Genomic DNA, 18,481 nt, shown 5'->3' on the forward strand with positions numbered 1-18,481 from the left:
TCGTTCAACCAATATGTCATGGTTTCGCTCGCTTCGCTTTCGCCCTGTTGAGGTTGCCAGTTTCGCAACAATGCGACAAATTTTTACTTGGTGTCATGAATTATCGTCTACTCACTAGCGGCTGTACACTGTAAACTCGGCATTACCCATTAATGATGAAAAAATACCCATTTTTTTGCAATATATGGAGCTGTCAAAATAATGGGTATTTTAAAATTCTGAATAAAGGGTACTTATTGCCCTTTATGTACTTCGAACTATTTACTCATTAATGAGTGAAAATGTACTTCAAAAATAGATTCTCTTCGACCAGCAACCCATTCAGTTTGCCAGTACTCAGTAGTGAAGCAGCATTTTAAAAGTTAGAAACCTTTCAACTTCTAGTGCAAAAAAGTACCCTGGACGATGGAGGAGTTGCGAGGCAGGTTGGACCAGAACAGCTTCCAGAAGCTGCAAGGTAATAATATCTAAAAAATCCCGAAATTTTTCCATCAATTTGTGTTGTGCACATATTTTGTATAGCGGTTCAAATTTAAAATGAGCGGCAGGAAATATATACACAAAATTTATTGTTTTGCCTTTTCATATAATATTCATTTAATGTTCATATTAAAGGCCTACATTGTCCTGTATCTAATTGCGGAACACTCGTTGCGGGATACGTCAACGAGTTGAAAATTCACGTAAAGCAATGCCACAAGTTGAACACAAGCGCCAAAAATCCGATTCCGTTCAAATGCCGTATATGCGGATCGTTGCATACTGCATTTAAGAAATTAAAGTGGCATATACTTAAGGAGCATCCGGAGAATCAAAACCTTGAAACTGTCACTCTGGACGAACCGGTTGAACTGGAACAGCTAGATGTGCCGCATGGTGAAGCAGTCGATAACTCTTTATCAGACATGAAGCAAGAACTAGTGGATAGTGCCTCGGCCATCGTTACAAGATTCCGTTGCGATGTGTCACTACCAGAACGGAAAATCCGCGAGTTTATGGAGCTATGCTCGATACTCCAGAAAGATTATAAACATTACATGACTGGAGTCTTCAAGAAGTTTGTGAACGACCTCGAAATACCAGTCGATGACCCTCGGGTCACTGAAGTAATAAACAATTTGAGTATAGAGGGAATTTTTACCGACGTTCGTACACCAGAGCGAAACCTCGATTACCTTTGTGGTAAAGCTGCATCGAAAGTCCCAGAATCAAGAGAGATTATTCTCGGAAAGACGAAGGTTAATCGTATAACGCATCACAAAGCAATTAGAAATAAGACGAAAAACGGATGGAGCAATTTCGGCCCGGTTAAAAAAACTTTTATTTTGAAAGACACTGTGCACTACATTTCCATCGCCGATACGCTAGTTTTAATTTTGCATAGCAAAAACGCTAGAGAAATGATTGCAAGAGAGCGAAGGTTTGAGGGAACATATTGCAGTTTTTTAGATGGGGAATTAATTCACAAAAATGAATACCTTCAAAAATATCCATCGGCAATTCGATTATCTTTACACATCGACGATGTGGAATATTGCAATCCACTTGGCTCGCGCCGTGGAAAACAAAAAGTAACCGTGGTTTCTTTCAAGATTCAAAACTTGGACGATAAGATTAATTCTAGTTTGGACAGAGTGTATACAGTTCTCATGGTTCGATCTCACATAGTTAAAAAATATGGTTTCAAGAAAATTTTGCATCCACTGATAACTGATTTACTAACTCTCCAATCAGAAACCGGGATTTCATTCAAAATAGAAAACGGAGAGAATTATGTGTTACGCGCTACCGTTATTCACGTTCTAGGGGACACTGCGGCAATCCACGAACTTTTTGAACTTATGCCTGCTCAGTCAAATATTTTCTGTCGTGCTTGCTATATAACAAGAGAATGTTTCCACAGTGGTAGTTATGGAGCAGAATATCCGTTAAAAACTCGAGCAAGTGTGAACGCGGACATTGATGCGGTGGAAAACAACACGTCTACCCCTTCCAAATGTGGCGTAATTCGCAGGTCTGCATTAGATTGCTTGAAATATTTTCACTTTAGTGAAAACCTTTCTTTCGATCCAATGCACGACGTTTTGGAAGGATTGGTAGGGATGACTTTAAAAGGAATACTTAATCATATGGTCAATATCGCTAAAGTTATCACTGATTCGGAAGTCAATCGAAGAATCAATAATTTCAATTACGGAATAGCAGAAGCTAATGATAAGCCATCGGGAAATTTTTGTTCAAAAACTTTAAGGACAAAGGGTAATTTGATCAATCAATCTGCATCACAAAGCTGGTTACTTCTAAGAATTTTTCCTTTCATTTTTGCAGACCTACTTCATAACTTCCCAGATTTTGCCAGTTTAGTTACAGATTTGCTTAAGATAACATTCTACTCATTTTCAACTTGCCTCTCAACAGAAATGCTTGACTTGTTAGATAATACTATTCAACAATTTCATGTTCATTTGAAATTATCTTTTCCGAACAAAGCACCTATTAACAAAGTCCACCACATATCACATTACGTAGAAATAATCAAACAAAGTGGTCCAATCTCAAAAATGAGTTGTCTACAATTTGAGGGAAAATTTAGAGTGTCTAAATCACAGGCGAAAACTTGTCGAAATTTTCGAAATTTAACCTTGAGTATGGCCAAACGAATTAATTTGAAACAAGTCAATTCTATCATAAATACTGATTACATTATTGATAAAATATCGGTAAAATCAGCTGCCCAGGTAAAGAAAGATACGCTTAGTTTTGCATTGCTGTTATTTGATTTTCCCGAATGCCTCACTTTCATAAATCATTTAACTTTTAACGGAACTATGTTCAAGCCAGGTGTTGTCATAAAGTATGATTCTTGTTCTGGTGATAGCTATGGCATATTGCAAGCAATAATTGAAAACGATTCACATTCTGGGAAAACCTTTATATGTATTATTCAAACGTTGAAGATTGTTAAATTTGTCAATTATCTAAATAGTTACCAAGTATCTCCTACAAATAAAACTATTAGAGTTTTAATTCAGGCCGTACATAGTAAAAAAGTTTATAGTCTTTGGAATACAGAACAAAAAGAACCAGACTTGTCAAATTTGTACATAAGCTTGAAATATACTGACTAGAAAAGCTACCTTTCAACGTTTATATTTTTGAATAGCGTTTCATATGTGATGTAATAAACAAAGATAAAAACTGTTACTTTCTTTTCATCATTATATTACACTTGTTTTTGATGCATCGACTATTATTACATTATTATAAACTATTATATACAAACTGATGTTATTTCCTTGTGTAATATATTTTTAACTCTTAATTAAGTTTCATAGTTTTATTTTCTCCATTTTATTCGTAGACCACAAATTCACTGATGATTCTTTGATATACTTAACGGATACGGAACTCACAAAAATGGGAATAACGGAAATGGGACCTAAGCTACTTATTTTGTCGTACGCTGCAAAAAGGAAGTGTCCTACGTCGAACATTTTACCAATAGCATCAACCTCGAAGAATGAACCATCAAAAGATGTGTTCACAGATGTCAATATGAGTCAAACCAATCCGCACGTAGTCCGGTCCAACGAAGGTTTTACAACAAGGCATACCTACGGGTCTCATATTGAAGCCCCTGATGGCCACACAGCTGGTTCTTCATCGAAAAGCAATCAACCTGGTCACTCTGTAGAGACTATGTCTGTAAGTATCCACTTTTCATATTCTTTTTACTAAGTTTTTGTTATAACTTAGCAAAGAAATTACAATATTATGAAATGTCGGCACCAACATTTCAAAAGGGAAAACTGTTTTTGTTAATAAGAGCATCTCACGACGCTGGTTGGCTGACTTGAGCCCACCCACGCTATCCAATACCACTGATGGAAGCAATAAAGCCTCTTTTTGTTAAATGGACACATATTAGCCCACTAGCGCGCAAGAGGCTCTTGTTTACAAAAGCAGTTTCGCTCTTTTGAAATGCGTAACGTAAAACTGCTCACTTTCCACGTATTGCCCGAAAATACTTGGTTTTCCGGGATGGCGATCGTCTTCCTCAATGGTGTTCGTTCTTTTTCCGCTTTACTACTTCCACAGACTGAGCAGCCGAGAAAAACGCCACTGTAATATCTTGTTCGTAATAATACCGCGCCTCATTCTTTCGTTTATCCTCGTCGAAAAAGTTCAATCAGAATTAGGTATGAATGCCTACTTCCTACTTCGTTCGTCTACCTCTACTACATATCGGTCCAGAAAAGCAATGGTTTACGATCAGTCTCAATCTCGCACCACTATATCCAAACTCTGCTTCCGCAAAGGGTAACCCTTTCGGATGGCTTTTCGAGTATCGGACTTTATGCACGATTCATAACGTTGATTGGCGTCAATCAGCAATCTAAAAAAAGAGTTTATTACAATATGTTAAGGCAAATATTTTAAAACCATACACCTACCTATTCATTTCAAAGATGACGACGATTTCTAAACTGGAGAACTGGAGACGTCCAGTGACAGATCGTATTTATATGCTGCCAGTTACATGTTTAGTTGGGGATCGTTCAAAAATTACGTCCATCGTTTTTCGGCATTTTCAACCAACTCCCCCCCCTGTCACAAACTGTCACAAATAATTGACTCCCCCTCTCCCCCTGTACGTACATGTGTCATTTTTATTTTGGCGATTATTATGGTTTTTCTTTTTCATACACTATTTTTACAATAACATAATGAGTTATGTCCCTTACTAACAGTTTGAATATGTTTTTAAAATGCAAGTTGTTCCTAAAATGCTTTCAGTATTTTTTTCTTGTGGACGGACGTCACATAAGACGAACCCCCCTTCCCCCCCTGTCACAAACTGTCACAAAACTCTGACCACCCCCCTCCCCCATCAAACCTTGGACGTAATTTTTTTACGGCCCCTTGCCAGTGTGACCTTAAATGTGATTTTTTTGTAAATATTGATTCACAAATGTCTTATTATCTCAAGTTTTTAAAAGCTCATGCTACGTTTAGAAAGGGCAAGTGAATTTATCAAATGAATTACTCGGTCAGTTGCAATATATTTTGATATTCTATATAAGTACATATTTTTTTTATTCTTGAATTATTTTGATCTGAGAAAAAACTTCCAAACATACCAACTTACCATTTGACTAAAAAGGTTTAGCTCAAAAATGTATTTTTATTTAAATTATTTGTAAATATTGTTTTAATATTGATATACATTTCAAAAACTTGGTGTAGGTGAACAATTGTTTGTGGTTGTAACAATATTAATAGCACATGAACTTTTTACAGATTCGTCAGACATTGGAGTTGAACGCGAAATTCCGCAAAACGCTATACTCCAAACTAGATACAGGCGTCCTACCAAAAGATATTTTAGTTACTAGATAAAGATTGTCGCTTCGGTTCCCTTTGTTCTGCTGTCCGAAACATGTGTGGTACATACCTGTCAAATCGTATGGATTTTCCTTCTTTGACATTTAGCTCCCCTATCCTCGCCAGCAAAAGATGTTCCGGACAGCGACGACAGCGACAATCTTTATCTAGTAACTAAAATATCTTTTGTCCTACCAAATCACAAGGAGCTTCTACATATGGTCCGCATTTTGTGCGCTGATATGGTTGAAAATCTTCTACATAAACAAACGTAAGTTTAGCTTATACAAAAAAGAATAGGATAATGGCAATTAACTTGATAAAAGTACCTTGAACTCAATGTTTTTTACATCTAGTTTTTACTGACAATAATGCAAAATATAATCATATGTATTATGATGTTTTATATCAATTAATATAGCTAGTAATACTACTAACTGGGGGTAATCGAACCATGGTACAAGCAGTACAAGTGTGTCTTTAGTGTAATGAGAATTTGTAGGTCGTTTGAAAACAGAATCTGTGCACTCTATTACCACAGATAAACCGACATAACACATTGACATTTGCTCATCAAATTTATCGTCGCACAAACACTAACGACAACTGTTATTTTATTAACATGAGCTAATCGTTAACCAGACGAAATCTGGCGATAGTGAGTAAACCAAAATGAAGCAGAACCTACGCATGCGAAACGAGTTATCGTTTGGTCAAAATCATTAAATTGGACAGTAAATCCTTGTACGATTAAAATTTTACGAGAGTTTGTCTGTGATAATGATCGTAAAGTATTACCTAATCTTTTTTATGAACGAATAAAATAATAAGATTAATATTATATATGAGAATCATGAAAAAACAAAGATAACATATGTTTAACATTTTTTGTTTAGATATCCTTCCTTTGACCAGAAGATGACATTGGCTAAAAACATTATTGAAGCATTTCCATTTTTACAAGTAACCAGAATGTCAGAGGACAGTCCCGTTTATGTAAGTTTTTTTTATAAATTATATTATTCTTTTAGTTTATAAATTTTCTAATTTCGCCTCTAATAATAACCGTTTCGTATTTCAGTCATATTTCTTCTGGCAGAACGGCGGTAGGGGCCCCAATAAAGAGCACACCGGTATCATTCAAACACATTTGCGAAACGAATGTAAAAATATCTCACCGAGTAAAAAAAAATTCAGGCGTACAAATAAACGACAGTTGGTCACAACTCAGTTGCCAGGTACATGACAGAAACGCACGACCTGCTTCTGATGCTATTGGATGCCAAAAAAACGGTGATTGAAATATTGAATGTTTTCCCCCATCTAAGGTCCTACAACGGTAGTATGGTATGTATCGATATAACACTATTTTATATTCTGATGTTGAAATCAGATTTCAATTTATCAATTTAAAAAACTGATGAATATTCTTATATAAGTAATAACGTATGATTTTCATCGTTTGCAGATTCAGAAAGCGTATGAGCGATTGGTGCCTTGTTATAATAAGGAAGCAAATTTGAAGCAACTTTTTTCTCGAGGATTGTTGTACGAGCAAGGCAGTTTCAGTTCATATGGTGATTGTAAGTTTCTATATTTTTGAAAACAACTTAGTAGCACTGATAACTATTATCTTTCAGCTCATGTTCGAGGTTGCCTTCGAATACTCACACAGCTCACCAGAAGAGGAATTCGCAAGACCCTTAGATCCATCGACAATGAGTCTATGGATATAGAACAAGAACTGGCTGCTCCTATCATTCGAACCATTCAGGTGAATGCAAATGACTCCAAAGAAAATAGATGCACTCAATCAAGTTGAACACCAAGTGAGGACTATCGAGGTTTGATTGTTTTCGCAATCTACTTACTCGATTACTTCATCACTAGCGTAAACTTAACAAGTGCGAGACAAATTTAATTTTTTTTATTCCTTACATATTTCGGTTTTCAATTTGATTGAGTAAATATAAATCTATACTCACTCCGCCCACTATCCACTACGCAGGTGTGCATCGGGAAAAGCGGTGACGCAGAGTCGCCGCGCCGATGCACTCCTGCGTACACGTCGAATTAAAATAAAAACGCTGCGTGAGTGACATTGAGATTACCAGTTTTTCAACATTTCATATATAATTTGCTAATTCTGTTCTTTTCTCCATTATTCTTACCAATAGGATACCGACATCTCGCTACAACAACAGTTGTCGAAGTATGTTGCTTCGAATGCTGTTTCCGATACAGAAGTAGCACCTCATCTGATATACAACGGAAACTCTTACCTCTTGTATTTACAATCCCAGGTCATCATCTGCGGCAGAGAGTCGATTCGTGCCATCGATGTCCTATTTAAAGCTTTTACCGTATTCGGTATTAATCCTCCGGCTACACTACAGAAGATGATGGACTTCATTGAAATAATCTGTTACCAAACTAAGAAAACAAGCTCCAGGCAGTCAGTAAACAAGCTGGTCAAATCATATCAAGAATCTTTAGATGCAGGCAGCAGTGATGCCGAAGACTGATTTTCTACTCAAGTTCGAATCTGAATAAGGTTTACATGAAAATGTGAACATTTTTATTAAACATGTCATATTTAATATCAACTGGACTTTTTCATATCGAAGTGGCATTTGTTAATAAGATCGTATGAAATAATGTTTTTTATCAGTTGCATTTTGCCCAATATTTTTACTTTAAATCAACAACACTTATGTATAAAATAATATGATAATAAATAAAAAACGAGTTTGATTGGAGCAGAATTATTTTCTTATTCATAAATTGATCAAAAGAAAGTCCAATTTAATATTTAATGCATTTCCACTGTTTGTGTAAAAAGGGTATAATTCACCCATTCCGAAAAAATGGGTAAAAAATACCCGTGGGTTTGACACGTATAATCCTTTTACTCATAAATGAGTAAACGCTGTTTACTCTTTTAATGAGTTGAACTATTTAACTTCATAATGGGCACTTTTTTACCCATTAAAGAGTACTTTGGTGGCACAGTGTACGTTGAAAATAATCTCAAAACAAATTTCTTCCGAAAAAAAATGGTGGTCCTGAAAAGAACCGATTTATTTCCCATAGCCTTTCAAACCACTTACAGTACCGAAAAATTTCTGCTGCATCACCAACGCCATCACTCGGACCGCTACCCGATAGCTGGTTCGTTGGGTGGCGAAATAATCTCTTCAGGTGTGCTACTCAAGTTTAAAGTCAAACGTTGCGTTGCATAAGCATAACATTCTGATAGGATATGGGGGATGGTGAGGGGAATATTACAATTATTATTATTATTTATTCAGACTAAGGCCGAAGTGGTATATAAGAGTCTTCTCCATTCGGCTCGGTCCATGGCTACACGTCGCCAACCACGCAGTCTACGGAGGGTCCGCAAGTCATCTTCCACCTGGTCGATCCACCTTGCCCGCTGCGCACCTCGCCTTCTTGTGCCCGTCGGATCGTTGTCGAGAACCATTTTCACCGGGTTACTGTCCGACATTCTGGCTACGTGCCCGGCCCATCGCAGTCGTCCGATTTTCGCGGTGTGAACGATGGATGATTCTCCCAACAGCTGAAACAACTCGTGGTTCATTCGCCTCCTCCACGTACCGTCCGCCATCTGCACCCCACCATAGATGGTACGCAGCACTTTCCTTTCGAAAACTCCAAGTGCGTGTTAGTCCTCCACGAGCATCGTCCAGGTCTCGTGTCCGTAGAGGACTACCGTCCAATGAGCTTTTTGTAGATTGTCAGTTTGGTACGGCGGTGAACTCTTTTCGATCGGATCGTCTTGTGGAGTCCAAAGTACGTACGATTTCCTGCCACTATGCGTCTCCGAATTTCTCTGCTGGTATCATTTTCGGTAGTCACCAGTGAGCCCAAGTACACAAATTCTTCTACCACCTCGATTTCGTCACCACCGATGCAAACTCGTGGTGGGTGGCTCACATTGTCTTCTCTTGAACCTCTTCCTATCATGTACTTTGTCTTCGACGTGTTAATGACTAGTCCGATCCTCTTGGCTTCCCTCTTCAGTCTGATGTAGGCTTCCTCCATCTCCTCAAAGTTACGTGCCATAATATCTATGTCGTCGGCGAAGCCAAATAGCTGGACGGACTTATTGAAAATTGTACCACTCGTGTTAATCCCTGCTCTCTAATCCCTGGGGAATATTACAAGTGGTACAGATTGATGGTTCGTTTTTATCCAGTATATAGCCATAGGCCATAGCAGGCCTGGTAGCGGGTCACTTTTTAGTGACTTGGTCACTTTTTTCGGGCTAGTCACTAAAAAGTCTCTTTTTTCGACCTCAAGTCACTAAAGTCACTTTTTCTCGCAAAAAGTCGCTATTTTCAACTATTTTGAAACTATTGATTAGGATTTTTTATAAGACCTTATGTATTAATCGGAAGATGCTTTGTTCATGGCGGAAATGAAATTACGGACCATGGAAAAATTATCGCTCTGTAACTTTGCCAGCCATTTAACTCGCTGCTCTTATTGGCATTTCATCAGTAGCTAATTGAAGGTGTTTTACGTCACAATTTATAAATTGGTATACAGTCATGCAAGCAGGAGACCTGTCGATTTCGTGTTTTTTTTAACTCAAACTTTATGCAGTAGGGGATGGTGGGAAGACTTGATTCTTCCCTGTTTTACCAAGAACTAAAGTAGTATTGTTATAGCGTATTTTTATAATAGATCCTGTAAACATATGATCGTTATGTTGCGAGTTTTTTTTTCAATTGACAAACCTATTTACTGTGTTTTGTTCCTCCTAAAGATGTTTTTAGCAGACTTCCCTCATTGGGCATCCATATAAAAATTTGTCTAAAAAATTCAAGAAAGTTTAATTTGTTCTCAAGCGGCTATTTATTTTTTTGTAGATTTGACAGATGTGATGAAGGGTTTGCTCTAAAAAATATTTATTGAATATCATAGATATCATAGAAAGGCGATCATCAAGTCTCCCCAATTTTGAAGATTGCATGCACTGTCGAATTCCATAGCAAAAATCATTCATGAATACGCACAGCAAGTCGGAAAACCTGCGTATTTTGGAGTAAAAATATTTAAAAGTTCAGAGTGCATGGTCCTCATTACAAGAAGGAGGTCGAGGGTTCAATCCCAGGCTCGTTGTACATGAATCTCCATAATTTTTGTGGTTTAGGGTCATTTGGCCGAATGCCGTTTGGCCGAATGTCGTTTGGCCGAATGCCATTTGGCCGAAAGGGTCATTTGGCCGAACGCCATCTGGCCGAATGCCGTTTGGCCGAATAGTTGAAACTCTCTGAACGAAGAATAAGGGAAGAGAAAGAAGAAAGAATCAAGGAAAAAAAAGAGAAACAAGAAACAATGCAGAAGGAAGAAGAAAAAAGAAGAAGGAAGAAGGAAGAAGAAAGAAAGAAGAAGGAAGAAGAAAGAAGAAAGAAGAAAGAAGGAAGAAGGATAAAGGAAAAAGAAAAAAGGAAGAAGAAATAAGGAAGAAGGAAGAAGGAAGAAGGAAGATGAAAGAAGGAAGAAGGAAGAAGAAGGAAGAAGAAAGCAGAAGAAAGAAGGAAGAAGAAGAAGAAATAAGGATGAAAGAAAAAAAGAAGAAGGAAGAAGGTAGAAGGAAGATGAAAGAAGGAAGAAGGAAGGAGGATGAAGGAAAAAGGAAGAAGCAAGAAGGAAGAAGGAAGAAGGAAGAAGGAAGAAGGAAGAAGGAAGAATGAAGAAGGAAGAATGAAGACGGAAGAAGTAAGAAGGAAGAAGGAAGATGGAAGAAGGAAGGAGGAAGGAGGAAAGAAACAAGAAGAAGGAAGAAGGTAGAAGGAAGATGGAAGAAGGAAGAAGGAAGTAGGAAGAAGGAAAAAGGAAGAAGCAAGAAGGAAGAAGGAAGAAGCAAGAAGGAAGAAGGAAGAAGGAAGGAGGAAGAAGGAAGAAGGAAGAATGAAGAAAGAAGAAAGAAGAAGAAAGAAGGAAGAAGGTAGAAGGAAGAAGGAAGAAGGAAAAAGGAAGAAGGAAGAAGGAAGAAGGAAAAAGAAAAAAGGAAGAAAGAAGAAGGAAGAAGGAAGAAGGAAGAAGGAAGAAAAAAAGGAAGAAGGAAAAAGGAAAAAGGAAAAAGGAAGAAGGAAGAAGTTCTCTGTTCACTTTTCTCTTCACACTTTTCACATCGCACTTCTCACTTCTTACTTCTCATTACTCACGTTTCATTTTTCACACTTCGCTACTCGTAATTTGAGGTCAATTTTTTCAACTATTCGGCCAAACGGCATTCGGCCAAACGACCCGTTCGGCCAAACGGCATTCGGCCAAATGGCGTTCGGCCAAACGGCATTCGGCCAGACGGCATTCGGCCAAATGGCCTGACACCGTTTTTGTAACGTTTTCTACTAAAACGATCTGTACTGTTGTTCCTGTCGCACTGAAAATTAAAAAAAAACATCCGTTTCACCTATGACAAATCGTAGAGTTCTCTGCATCTTTCTTAAGTAGGTGTTCAGCTAATCCAATGATCGAAACTTTCACTCATTCTCACGAGAAGAGAATGCTCATTTACGCAGATTTTCACCGAGAAATAATTTTCAGAAAAGAAAAACAGGTGTTAAGAGTGATAACCATATTTCGCTCACATCCAGTGGCATAAACATTTGATTTGCTTGCAGACTACTCATAGTTTTGAATTGTCCTGCTTTTTACATATATTGAGTAAAATTTCCGTGGGGTTAAAGGGGGTAAAAGAGAGGGCAATACAAATTTACTTAGTCACTAAGTAGATAATAGTTAGCGAGTACGATTTTCGTTTCTCTTCTAAGTTTGTTCTAAGAGAAAAGAATGGTTAGTGAAAGATGTTTTCCGCCACAAATTACGAAAAAAAATTCTCCTTCGACCCAAAATCTGATTTTGTCTCATCGAACTTGCAACTGAAATTAGAAGTCACTATTTGGTCACTTTTTCTGCAACTGAAAGTCACTATTTGGTCCCTTTTTTCGTCAGCTTTGGTCACTAAAGTCACTATTTTGAGTGGCTTCAGTCGCTACCAGCCCTGCCATAGGGTAAGGTGGGTGTCGCCAATCCGTAGACGGGAGATAGTGCGACGATATTTCGGATTTTTATTGTCTGGCCACGGTAAAGTGGATGTTTGATTTTTCTCAAAGCATCTTACAGCGTTCATGGAGGGAACAAGAGACAGCCTTAGGACAGATTTCCCAACCGGCACCAGCCAAACGGCTGGCCGAGCCACCAGCAGAAAGCAACGTGACAAATCCGCCCAGCGCGTTGTTGGGGTATAGAGTGTGATGTTATCGATAATAAGCAATGTGGGCTCGCTTAACTGTGGATATACAACAGTAAAGAACATGTGACGATTGGGCAAATCAAGCATCCGAAAGATATATAATTTGCCAAAAAGAGCTAAACGTGGTGGAGGTTGGTACTCGGATTCTGATGGCTTTTCCACACACGTGTAGGATGTTGAGGTTTCGATTTCCTCCATGGCACATGAATTCATTTTCGCAAATTTCATATCAATTTGTTTATTTCGAAATATGTGCTATGCGGTTTGGGGTCATTTGGCCGAATGCCGTTTGGCCGAATGTCGTTTGGCCGAATGCCATTTGGCCGAAAGGGTCATTTGGCCGAACGCCATCTGGCCGAATGCCGTTTGGCCGAATAGTTGAAATTCTCTGAATGAAAAACAAATAAAGAAGAAGGAAAGAGAAAGAAGAAAGAATCAAGGAAGAAAAAAGAAAGAAGAAGCAAGAGGGAAGAAGGAAGAATGAAGAAGGAAGAAGGAAGAAGAAAGAAGGAAGAAAGAAGAAGGAAAACGGAAAACGGAAGAAGGAAGAAGAAAAAAGGAAGAAGGAAGAAGAAAAGAAGGAAAAAGGCAGAAGGACAAAGGAAGAAGGAAGATGGTAGACAGAAAAAGGAAGAAGGAAGAAGGAAGAAGGGAGAAGGAAGAAAGAAGAAGGAAGAGGAAGAAAGAAGAGGAAGAAGGAAGAAGGAAGAAGGAAGAAGGAAGAAGGAAGAAGGAAGAAGGAAGAAGGAAGAAGGAAGAAGGAAGAAGGAAGAAGGAAGAAGGAAGAAGGAAGAAGGAAGAAGGAAGAAGGAAGAAGGAAGAAGGAAGAAGGAAGAAGGAAGAAGGAAGAAAGAAGAAGAAGAAGAAGGAAGAAGGAAGAAGGAAGAAGGAGGAAGGAAGAAGGAAGATGGAAGATGGAAGATGGAAGAAGGAAGAAGAAAAAAGAAAGGAAGAATAAAGAAGAAGGAAGAAGGAAGAAGGCAGAAGGAAGAAGGAGAAAGGAAGAAGGAAGAAGCAGGAAGGAAGAAGGAAGAAGCAGGAAGGAAGAAGGAAGAAAAAAGAAGGAAGAAGGACGAAGGAAGAAGGAAGAAGCAAGAAGGAAAAAGAAAGAAGGAAGAAGAAAGAAGGGGAAGAAGGTAGAAGGAAGAAGGAAGAAGGAAGAAGGAAAAAGGAAGAAGATAGAAGGAGAAGGAAAAAAAAAGAAAGAATAAAGAAAGAAGAAGTAAGAAGGAATAAGGAAGAAGTAAGAAGGAAGAAGGAAGAAGGAAGAAGAAAGAAGGAAGAAGGAAGAATATAGAAGAAGAAGGAAGAAGGAAGAAAGAAGAAGGAAGAAGGGGAAGAATGAAGAAGGAAGAAAGAAGAAGGAAGAAGATAAAATAAGATAGAAGAAGAAGGTAGAAGAAAGAAAGAAGAAGAAAGAAGGAAGAAGAAAGAAGGAAGAAGTTAGAAGAAGAAGGAAGAAGGAAGGAGGAAGAAGGAAGTAGAAAAAAGAAAACAAGAAGAAGGAAGAAGGAAGAAAGAAGAAGGAAGAAGGAAGAAAGAAGAAGGAAGAAGGAAGGAGGAAGAAGGAAGAAGGAAAAAATAAGAAGGAAGAAGAAGGAACAAGGAAGAAGAAAGAAGGAAGAAGGAAAAAGGAAGAAGGAAGAAGGAAAAAGGAAGAAGGAAGAGGAAAGAAGAAGGAAGAAGGGGAAGAAGGTAGAAGGAAGAACGAAAAAGGAGGTAGATAGAAGGAAGAAGATAGAAGGAGAAGGAAGAAGAAAGAAAAAAGAAAGAAGAAGTAAGAAAGAATAAGGAAGAAGGAAGAAGGAAGAAAAAAGAAGGAAGAAGGAAGAAGGAAGAAAGAAGAGGGAAGAAGGAAGAAGCGGAAGAATGAAGAAGGAAGAAGGAAGACGGAAGAAGGAAGAAGATAAAAGAAGATAGAAGAAGAAGGTAGAAGAAAGAAAGAAGAAGGAAGAAGGAAGAAGGAAGAAAGAAAAAGGAAGAAGGAAGAAGGAAGAAGTTAGAAGAAGAAGGAAGAAGGAAGTAGAAAAATGGTAACAAGAAGAAGGAAGAAGGAAGGAAGAAGGAAGAAGGAAGAAAGAAGAATGAAGAAGAAAGAAGGAAGAAGGAAGAAGGAAGAAGGAAGAAGGAAGAAGGAAGAAAGAAGAAGGATGAAGAAAGAAGGAAGAAAGAAGAAGGATGAAGGATGAAGGAAGAAGAAAGAAGAAGAAGGAAGAAGGAAGCAGCAGGAAGGGGGAAGGAAGAAGGAATAAGAAAGAAGAAAGAAAGAGAAAGAAAGAAGAGAGAAGGAAAGAAAGAGAAGGAAAAAGAAAGAAGGAAAAATGAAGAAGGAGAAGGAAGAAGGAAAAATGAAGAAGGAAGGAGGAAGAAGGAGAAGGAAGAAGAAGGTAAAGGAAGAAGAATGAAGAAGGAAGAAGGAAAAGGAAGGAGAAGAAAAGAGGAGGAAGAAAAAGGAAAAAGTTCTCTTTTCACATCTCCCTTCTCACATCTTACTTCTCATTACTCACGTTTCATTTCTCACCCTTCGCTACTCGTAATTTGAGGTTAATTTTTTTTAACTATTCGGCCAAACGGCATTCGGCCAGACGGCATTCGGCCAAATGGCCTGACACCTGCTATGCATATGCACAGCCAAGACACTTAACGAAAAAATAATTTTGATTTCTTTATGAAAAATTCTTTTTATATAATTGCAATTTACCTACCTGGATACCTGGTTGGCTACAGCGTCGATACATTTATGCCTGGCTTATTGTAGAGCACCATAATCGTCGGTCTTGGTCAATGTTCCTCCAGTTTCCCCGAACGTTTGGAGTCCCCATGTCCGATTCCTCCGCGTGCAGTCAGTGTGTTCGTTTGCTTCCACGAAGACGCTGACCCCTATCTGGTTCTCTATTGAATATTGTTTTCACTATTCTTTCTTCCGACATTCTCACTAAGTTATCAGCCCACTGAAGTCTGCCGTATTTAATACGATTCACAATATTTTCTTCTTGATACAGCTGATGATTCATGCGTCTGTGCCACAAACCGAGTTTTGTACGCAGCACTTTTCCGGTCCGTCTCTTTTATCGTCCAAGCTTCATGTCCATAAAGGTCCTCTGTTAGAATCAGAGTTTTGTATAGCGCAAATTTCGTTTCCGTCTGCCTGCATGTTGCGAGACCTAAGCTGGTTACGTAATCCGTAAAAGGCCATATTCGCAGCAGGAATACGTCTTTTCACTTCACGGGAAACGTCAATTTCGTATGTCACAAGCGTTCCAAGGAAAACAAATTCTTCAACAACTTCAAACACATCCTCAGGCACTACCACAGCACCAGCACCACTAGGTCTTCCTCTATCTCTACATGCAACCATGTACTTTGTCTTGGTAGAGTTAATGGTTAAGCCTATCCTCGCCATCTCCCTCTTCAGTGGGACAAAAGCCTCCATTACTGCTCTGCGATCGATTCCAATAAGGTCGATGCCGTCCCCAAAGCCCAGGAACATATTCGACCGTGTGATAATAGTGCCGTTCCTCTGCACGCATGATCTCCTAATAGCGCCATCCAGCGCTGCACGTATCAGTCTAAGCAGTTTCGCCGGAAAACCATCTTCTTCTTCTTCTTATTGGCATTACATCCCCACACTGGGACAGAGCCGCCTCACAGCTTAGTATTCATTAAGCACTTCCACAGTTATTAACTGCGAGGTTTCTAAGCCAGGTTACCATTTTTGCATTCGTATATCATGAGGCTAACACGATGATACTTTTATGCCCAGGGAAGTCGAGACAATTTCCAATCCGAAAATTACCTAGACCGGCATCAGCATGGTCTTGCTTTGTAGCCGCGCGTCTTACCGCACGGCTAAGGAGGGCCGGAAAACCGTGTTCGGATATTATCTGCCACAGCTGATATATTTTCACTGAATCGTACGCTGCTTTGAAATCAATGAACAGATGGTGAGTCTGCAAGTTTTACTCCCGGAATTTGACAAGGATCATTCGCAAGCTACACATCTGGTTCGTCGTTGATCGGCCTTCACGAAAACCTGCCTGGTATTCGCCGAAAAAAGACTTCTCACTCGCTGGCACTACGTACTCTGTTAAACAGGATACGCGAAAGGATTTTGTACACCGAGTTCAGAAGGGTGATCCCTCTGTAATTGGCACACTCTAGTCCACATTTTCTGAATAATGTGCTGGATTGATTGATGTAGCTGCTCACTTCTGTGTTTGAGAAGCTCGACCAGGATCTTGCCCTTCCCAGCAGCCTTACTGTTTTTCTCGGCTTGTTTAGAGCCTTATTTACCTCGTTCAGCGTTCCAGGTTCCACAGCTTGACCGTTGCCGACTATGTCCATCCTGCTCCTTAATACACTTTCATTTTCACCGTTCAACAAATCTTCGAAGTCGACTATAGTCGAGTGCGCGCATTGTTGTTCGGTCGTGCGACGGTGATGCTATTGTGACGATTCGTGCGTTCAATAGGAATGGGAGATACTATGGATGAGAACGTTGTGAATACTGTTCAATTCCAATTCCCAACGGCTAGTCCGCGTCCGACATGGACGGAGATTGGCAATTTTCTAAAATAGTTGGATATCAATTTGACGGACATGGAAGCGGCCTACAGAACGGCACAAGAACGTTCGGTTTTCATTAAATTTGTTTCTCTGGAAGCAATGAAGCAGTCGCTTAAGAAGAATACGGAGCCAAAAAAATGTCTTTACTCTAGCGGAAAATCGGTAGAGGTACGGATGTCAATCGCAGGTTGCAATATGAAATACATCCGTATTTTTGACTTGCCGCCAGAGACAAGTAATAAAAGCTTATCGATGGCACTCCGGCGATATGGGAATGTGGAATGTTTGACACGAGAAAAATTTAGTGCGGAATCTGGATTGGGGCATATGTACACTGGTGTGCGTGGTGTATATATCGACCTGAAAGAAGAAATACCACCATCGCTTTATTTCGGTGGACGTAAAGGACGAATATATTACGACAATCTTCAGGATGTGTGTTTCCTTTGTCGGGCTGCGGGTCATCGGAAGGATTCTTGCCCAGAACGACCCTCCGGAAATCGTAGGAAAGATAAGCCCAAAGACCAATCCCATCCGAGTACATATGCTGGGGTTGTATGTGGTATTGCTGTTGCTGATCAAGACTCAGAATGCGCGGATAAAATCATTGAAGATCTGGTGGAAGAAAACTTTGTGGAACAAATGGATGAAGCAGTTACTGAACACTTGGACCCGATCGGAAGAGAAGATCTTGAGAACGAAGGCACACTGGAAGAAAAAACGAGTGAAGTGGAGGATAAAGCAAAGCGGATGCCATCTGCCGGTTACTTGACTGACTCGGAAAATTATGAAGATGTGAGAGATGACGACTTTCAAGTGATGAGGAACCCACAGGCGAACCAACGAAGAGCCCAGTTTGCGTCTTCCGGCGGCAGTTCGAGTTCCCGTCCTAAGAAGAAAATTCGTCGTAAATTGAATTTTTGATTTATAATTGAATATTAGACTATAATATTTCTAGAGATCTGCGGCTCCGTGAGGTTTTTAATTAAACAAATGAGCCTTATAAATAAATAAACTGAAAAAAAAATCTTCGAATGGCTCTTTCTGCCACCATAGTCTTGTCTATCAGCAAATTCCCTCTCGGTCATTGCACATGGCGGGCGCTGGCGTAGTCTTATGCTGCGCGACATTGACTGTCGCGTAAAACCTCTGCATATCGTTTCTTTCCATGTTCTTCTGCGCTTCAGCTATCACATTCTCTTCGTATTGCCTTTTTTCTGCGGTGGATTCGTTTCTCTTCTG

The 18,481-nt window shown here is 39.2% G+C and overlaps 1 protein-coding gene across 1 annotated transcript; it reads left to right on the plus strand.

The window, feature by feature from the left end:
• The first annotated feature begins 240 nt into the window (after nt 1-240).
• LOC134207957 (uncharacterized) lies at nt 241-8,144 on the plus strand. The gene is given in 10 exon segments (XM_062684050.1): nt 241-457; nt 3,362-3,705; nt 5,302-5,367; nt 5,574-5,656; nt 6,282-6,381; nt 6,467-6,605; nt 6,608-6,732; nt 6,854-6,968; nt 7,026-7,159; nt 7,563-8,144. Coding segments are annotated over 10 exon segments (1,506 nt in total). The 5' UTR covers nt 241-405; the 3' UTR covers nt 7,911-8,144.
• The last annotated feature ends 10,337 nt before the right edge of the window (nt 8,145-18,481 follow it).

This window comes from Armigeres subalbatus, chromosome 1 (assembly GCF_024139115.2).
Source record: "Armigeres subalbatus isolate Guangzhou_Male chromosome 1, GZ_Asu_2, whole genome shotgun sequence".
NCBI classification, from domain to species: Eukaryota; Metazoa; Arthropoda; class Insecta; order Diptera; family Culicidae; genus Armigeres; species Armigeres subalbatus.